We start from the raw sequence: 7,246 nt of genomic DNA, 5'->3' as shown, positions 1-7,246 counted from the left end.
AACATCTTGAATTAAAATTTATTTCATTTTATAATTTTTTTCATCAATTTAAGCAGTTTGTATTATGAAGTGGTAGCCATGATTTTATTTACAAGATGACAATTAAGGAGCACTATTCTGAATATGGAATAGACATTTTGGTGCCAACAAAGATGACATTTCACATTTACCGGGGATTTAAATAAGAGGCAAAACATTACTCACAATATCAAATTATTGATTTAAGTTTCCTCCTTACATATATGCAAAACCAACATATTGCAATAAAATGTTTTAAAAAAAGAAGAAATCAACAATAACAAATTACATAAAACATTAAAATTTACTTCTTAGTTGGTTTTGGGCTGAAACTGAAATGCCCAGTGAAGAAACAGCTCTGAACACATAGAAACCCTTAAGTTTGAATACCACAGGTACCCCCCCACCCCTTTTTAATCCTATTTTTACACCCAGAAACTTACACTGAATTATGGCTGTCACAAATAAAAGGAATATAACATTAAACTAACTTTTGATGAAAATCTTAACAAATCCATCAAAAGTTGATCTAGACTAGCCTTTACATGATTTCATAATAAATTTACATGCGAATGTCATGTGGTATATTTCAAGATTCAATTCCATATTCTTCAATCGTCAAAAGTCTTTCTTCTGTTTTGTCCTGAAAATGTAGAATAAATAAAGATGAAATTTTACATTTGATATTAACTATTCAGTTGCTTGAGAAATGGAAGACCAATAGTGTACGTGTTCTATATTCATATCAGAATCGTCAAGTTTTAATTTCACATGACTTGACATGATAAAGTACTCAATAACCTCACTAAGATCAGTCAATAGATATTCTCAAATACTAAGCATTACAGCTGTTGTATAGTTAAGTACAATATGGATCTGAATATATCTTGAAAAAATACTTCCTGCTCAAAGATTACACAACCTACAGCAGTTTTAAAAGTTGTGAAAAGTTTATCTAGAAGATTAATTTCAATAACTGCTCCACTTACCTCCACTACCGAATCCACCTCCACGGCCACCAAATCCTCCTCCACCTCGTCCACCTCTACCACCACGGAATCCTCCGCCACGTCCTCCACCACCACGACCTCTGAATCCACCTCCTCCTCGACCACCTCTAAATCCATCTCTTCCACCTCGGAAACCGCCTCCACCACCGGAACTTCCTAATATGACAAAACCAATTTAATCTTAACATAATCATAGACAGTGCAGACAAGATGTACAGATATTGAAAAGATATAGAATGTAATACATGTAATTAAGAAAACTAAAGTGTTTAACAGGTAAAATGTATCAAAGTTGGAAGAAATGTACAACATAAAGCTTAAAGATATGCTGCTGTATTTGATGGAGCTGTGGTTTATTATGCTGGTAAATATATTAGTAACCATCAAATGATCTATTGTTGAAGTTTTATAATTGTAGAGGATTAATCATCACGATGGAAATCTTGTAGCATTTAATTCTTGAGAAATGATGTAATTGAAGCAACTTACCTCGTTCATGTGCAAATTCAACATATACTGTTCGACCATCTAATTGTTGTTCATTCATATTTTTCATGGCTTCTTCAGCTGCTTCCACTGAGTCAAAATCAATAAATCCTCGACTGAAATTAATAATAGAATTTTAAAATGTATTTAACTTTTGAAAATAATTATTTACATGTCCCTTTTTTAAGTAAATCAAGCTAGTTTAGCTTCAATTGCCAATAATTCAACCCAATTGGACTGTTTATTTGTAGGTTTCGAATATTCCAACTCTCAGAATGAGATGAATCCATCAAAGCTACCAGACTGGCAAGATAATTTAACAAAGTCAACAATTGCTGGAAATAAATCACTCCAACACAAGTTTTGTACAGGGAAAGGGTATAATTTAGTGACTCACCCTCTAGATTTTCCACTGTCAGGGAATGTAGGAATTCTAGCACTAATAGCACCCTCAAAAGCATCTTTAAGACTATCTTCAGTGGTATCATAGGACAGATTTCTGGCTGTTAATGTCTTGTTCTTAGCTGGTGCTCCAAAACTTCTACGCTCACCACCGCCTAATGAAGAAAATAAATCATGTCACAAATTAACACTTCCACATTTATATTATCGTTACATTCAGTTCTAAACATGATTTTCGTCTCAAAGAATCCTGTAATTAGGTCACTCATGCAAGTCCAAGACAATTAATACAGAGTGCGAGTAATACTGGGAGTGCACTGCCTGACTTGAAATATTCTAAACTTGTGTAAATGTAGAGTGAAATGGAAAAAATACCGAAAAATGAAATCTCTTTCAAAGCAGTTAAAGTAGAAACTAATTCAGATGTCAACAGAGAATTATAAATCTGTGAATAAAGGGCTAACTTTTCTAATATTTCTTCTGACACACCCCATTGTTATTGTTGCAATCTTGGTAATCAAAAACTTACCAGAGTTGTTTTTCTCAGCTTTGTCAATTCTGATTTCACAGCCATCGATTTCAGATCCATGAAGCTGCATAGCTTTATCCAGATCATCACTATCTTCTAAATCAATATGACCAAATCTAAAAAAATAACAACATAAATGGAAAGCTCAATCAATGTCATGGTTTTGGTCAGAGATATCCTACTACGTAATTGATAACCTAGACATTGATTCACTTCCAGAAACATACGTCCATCATTCCTTATTTTGTATACCTGGACATGATAATATGCGCATTTATTAATACAATATGGCGCTCCATATGAGCCTGAATATATGTGAACTATAAAGTTTCTATAGATTAATTTAACAATGATGAAAAGTTAAAAGGTCAGCTATTTACTCAGTACTGTAATGTTATTTCTATCAATCAAATTACTAACTAAAATTCATACCTTTTGCCTTCTCTCTTTCGGACATCACTGAGTTCAACACCATTATCAGAGAAAAATTTCTTGATAGTGTCAGGGGTGGTCTCGAAATCAAGTCCACCAACAAACAGAGATACTGGGTCAGATTCCGATTTAGATTTTTTCGCTGGGGCTTCTTCTTCATCATCATTTTTACGTTTCTGGGCTTTTGGTTTTTCTTCCTCTTCTTCATCATCATCGTCATCATCATCTTCTAAAAGAGAAAAATTGTAAAAATCGTTAAAAATATGAATCAAGTTCCATAAAAAAAGATAGCTTGCCAGGCAAGGTAACATACACCCACTGGCAGCTGTCAGAAATGATTAAACAGTCTTTAGTGACTACAGGGTTGCACAATATAACTAATAGAGTGAAACGTCAAGTCAGACAGGATATTTCGGTGAAATATTATCCGATCATCACCAAAATCGATAGGGATCATCTTCATAATGACATTGACATACAAAATAAAAATCAAAAGAATCTGTAAACAATTGTAGCCTGTAGAGTGAGCACAAGTTGCACAATATAGCTAATAGAGTAAAACGTCAAGTCAGACACGATATTTCGGTGAAAAATTATCCGATCATCATGAAAATCAATAGGGATCATCTTCATAATGACATTGACATACAAAATAAAAATCAAAAGAATCCATAAAAAACTGTAGCCTGTAGAGTGAGCACGAGCCAAATGTGAACGGACTGACGGGGTGATTACAATATACGCCCATCTTACGTGTGGGCGTATAAAAATTTAAAGATTTCGAGTGTCAGAATTGAATTAATATCAAACAGCACACATTTTAGTAATAAAAATCAATACCCAATATAATTTAATAAGAATTTTATGCAATAATTTTGTTGCCAAAAATATCCTTTTGATCATTAATAAATAATGAACTCACTATCTCCATTTTCCTCTTCATCATCATCGTCGTCATCACTTTCCTCTTTTGTAGCTTTCTTAGATTTTTTGGTTTTGGCAGGTTTTTCTGAAAGATGCAAGATTTTTTCAAAAATTTGCCATAGAAAAAAAGATTTCTTGACTTTCCAAAGATTTTCCTGAAATATAAGCTTCTACAAAGTTCTTTAATCTAGGTGGTCCTTGATAAATATTGAATGTTGATGAAAAGATAATTTCCCTGATTTCTCAGTACAACTCTATTACTGAGAGCAAATGCTTTCAGAAAATGAGAGGATCATGCCTTTAGTACTGTCTGTAGTTGGACATTCTAATCTATTGAAATTCCAATTTACTGATGAAAGATCAGTGTTACACCTACCTTCTTCCTCCTCCTCTTCTTCTTCCTCATCATCATCACTGGACTCAGGGGGTGGGGCAGCTTTCTTGGATTTACCATTCTTAACAGCTTTGGTTTTTTTGGTTTTTACTGGCTGTAAAAATAAATAAAAAATTTCATCCAACAAAAGAAAATCTATTTGGATACCAAACTCTTAAATTACATGTAGAAAGTTTAAATTCAGGCGACACTGACCTTTTAGACCAAATGTTGACCATAACCAGTATTGTGGGTAGTACAAAATTTGGCAATGTCAGGCAACAGTGAATTTATTTAAGCAAATTATACCTCTGGTACTTCTTCCGCCTCATCCATGGATTCTTCAGATTCTTCATCTGAACTGGCTTGTTTTACTTCTTTTTTCTTCTTAGTAATAGCAACTTCATCAGTAACCTATGATAAAGATCAATACAAAAGAAAATTAAGTTAGGTAACAACTACATCAAAAATTGAATTACTCAAAATTCAAGTTGGATTCATTTTTTAATCTCACCTGTGCCACTTTACATAAAACATATTTGTCAAGGTCAAATGATTGTACATTTTGTCGCAACTTACACAATGGTAATACTCACCATTTAGGCCATTGGTTACATCTGGTAACTGGGCAGTTTGTATCAAGCACTTTACATCCATCTTTCAAGTAACAAGCATCACCAAGTAGAGAGTGCCATCACTTACAAACATAACCCCCTGGGCCCAGGGAGTGGCACCTTTACGACCAAGCGATTGCCCTTCTTTTAGGGAGAAGGGTTTAAATCGACCAAGCAGTAACGAGCTCACTATCCCTTATGAGGGAAGGGATGTTCAACGACTCAGAGCAAAGGATCCCATGCAAGGGATTTAACGACCATAGGAATCGAACCACAGATTCTTATCAACGACCAAGGGCTTTTCGACCAAGCGTTTTCTTTCACAAGGCACACATTTCTATTATTCATACCATTAATCTTTATCAAGTACAGATTTAGATCTTTTTTTGATAATTTAGCATTAGCACTTCAATTTCAAAAATTCAGTCAAAGAATTAAATACAAAAACTTAATCAAAAATATATTTTCTGAATATTTAAACCGCTTAGATCTGTATCTAAAAGATTTCATGATAACATTTTCAGCATTCTAGATTATCAAGACCACGTGTTTACCAAATAATCAAATATGGCGGATTTCACCATCTTTGTTCAGATATTTCCAAAGGTATCGACAGTTTCAGAAATAAAAGCAACAAACAAATAAATTATAACTGATAATTTCCTAAAATTTAAATAATCTTCAAATTATAACTTAAATTTCGTATTCAAATTTTAACAGGTTTCGATTACCAAGACCACGTGTTTACCTAATAATAAAACATGGTGGATTTCACCAGTCTTTAACAGATCATATTTTCAAAGATTTCCACACGTTTCTAGCAATAATAGCCAAAAGTATTCTTTTCGATCTCACCTTCTTGTTTTTCTTTGATACCTTTGCCTTCATGTTTGTGAATTTTTTATTTGATTTTCAAGAACAAATCAATATGCGTTTTAGGTCAGAAGAAATGCGACTATCTTGGTCGGAAGCGTCGATATAAAAGGCTGAAGTATCACGTGATCAAGAAAACCACGTGTAATTTCCGTGATATTTCGTAAACATCCGTATAATCACGAGGTCAAATCGCCCAAAAACCAATTCGGACAACATTCCATAAAACGAGTACATATTCGTCTCAATAGCTTCAGTAATGGCTTACAGTAATGAAACGAAACGAAATATCAGCACTTTACTTCATAACAATAGACCAAAATTTGTGTCGTTGATTTCTTGCAGAAAAAAAATCCATTACAAATCAAACAAATCGTTACTTTTAAATTATCAAATTTATAAGTATAGTATAATAATCATATTCGTATTCTTAATCGAATATGCTTCAGACCGCAGACAACGTAACTAAACTGTATTTATTATTTTGTTTTCTCTTGTGGCTGGATTGGCTGCATTGAGGCGAACTGTTGCTGCTGCTGTGGCAAGATGGGCATCTGCTGCAACATCTCCTGGCGCCCTTCTGCCTGCCTCTGTCCCTCGTGTAGCACTTCCATGAGCTTGATCTCTGTGGCCCGTTTGATGTCCCCAGGAAGCTGTGCCAGACCATCACCTATATGTCTGGCAAAGGTGGAGGGACCACCTTTCTTGCCAGACATAAATTCCATCAGACATTGTCTCAAGTCACCACTCTCTGTGGAGAGTCTCCGAGAGGAGGGCTCTGTAGACTGGGACTCTGCCCCAGAGTCTGACTGGATGATGTCTACTGTTGGTGGGGGTACTGCTGGCCCAGGAGCTGTGGCTGCTGCTGGTGTTCCCCTCCCTCTACCACGGATGCTCACCACGTTTCTGCGTTCCACAGTTTCGATGTGGTCTTTGATGAAGGAGAACTTTTCCCACACCCAATTGTCCGTGGCAGACAGGTCCTCGACTGTCTCAGCACTATCACCCGACTTCCCCACAGTCCTCTTGATGCGGGTCATCTTGGTACGGTTGGACTTGTAAAAGGTTTTGAGGTCTGCCACCTCAACACGCATGTCAGCAGCTTTGTCCTCCCATTGCTTCTCTTTCTTCTGCGAGTCTTTATAATCTGTCAGTCTCTTTGCGTAAATGAAGGGATTGTCTTTTAGCCAGTCAATGACCTCTTCTTTTTGCGCATTTGTCAATGTTGTATAGTAGTAGGGTTTGTTCTTACGCTTTTTGCGAGCTGCTGCTGTGGTGTCTGGGTGATCACCCCCTGCAGGGTGAGACTGTGGCTGTTCTGGCTCTGAAACCAGCATTTTCTGACGGCGATGGAGTTGGAGACCTCGACCTTTCAGCCACCTGGCCTCTGCCCGTCCTTCTGTGGCTCATGGACTTCGTAGTCACGTATGAGTGGTACTAAAGTCGCAGCGCTGGAGACAGAGATTGGGTATCGTAAGAGAGCGTGAGGGAGCGTGAGGAAGCATGCCAAGCGTAACAAGTCTAACAAAGCGTGTCCTTGATCAAACCGTATCAATTCGTGGGAAAGCGTAACAAAGCGTATCAG

The 7,246-nt window shown here is 36.2% G+C and overlaps 2 protein-coding genes across 2 annotated transcripts; both read right to left on the bottom strand.

The window, feature by feature from the left end:
* LOTGIDRAFT_229278 (hypothetical protein) lies at nucleotides 1-4,831 on the bottom strand (the record flags this gene model as incomplete). Its single annotated transcript, XM_009063824.1, has 10 exons — nucleotides 1-661; nucleotides 1,008-1,184; nucleotides 1,518-1,630; nucleotides 1,912-2,071; nucleotides 2,446-2,561; nucleotides 2,878-3,106; nucleotides 3,800-3,886; nucleotides 4,178-4,289; nucleotides 4,484-4,588; nucleotides 4,754-4,831. 10 exons carry the CDS (start codon nucleotides 4,829-4,831, stop codon nucleotides 630-632), a joined length of 1,209 nt encoding a protein of 402 aa, XP_009062072.1. The 3' UTR covers nucleotides 1-629.
* A 1,309-nt stretch (nucleotides 4,832-6,140) lies between these two features.
* On the bottom strand, nucleotides 6,141-6,998 carry LOTGIDRAFT_154610 (hypothetical protein; the record flags this gene model as incomplete). Its single annotated transcript, XM_009063823.1, has 1 exon — nucleotides 6,141-6,998. The coding sequence occupies one exon, from the start codon at nucleotides 6,996-6,998 to the stop codon at nucleotides 6,141-6,143; it is 858 nt and encodes a 285-aa protein (XP_009062071.1).
* Between the last annotated feature and the right edge of the window lie 248 nt (nucleotides 6,999-7,246).

Source organism: Lottia gigantea (assembly GCF_000327385.1).
Source record: "Lottia gigantea unplaced genomic scaffold LOTGIsca_6, whole genome shotgun sequence".
Classification (NCBI taxonomy): domain Eukaryota; kingdom Metazoa; phylum Mollusca; class Gastropoda; family Lottiidae; genus Lottia; species Lottia gigantea.
Note: the sequence above shows the minus strand (reverse complement) of the source record. Positions and strands in the feature narration are given on the sequence as shown.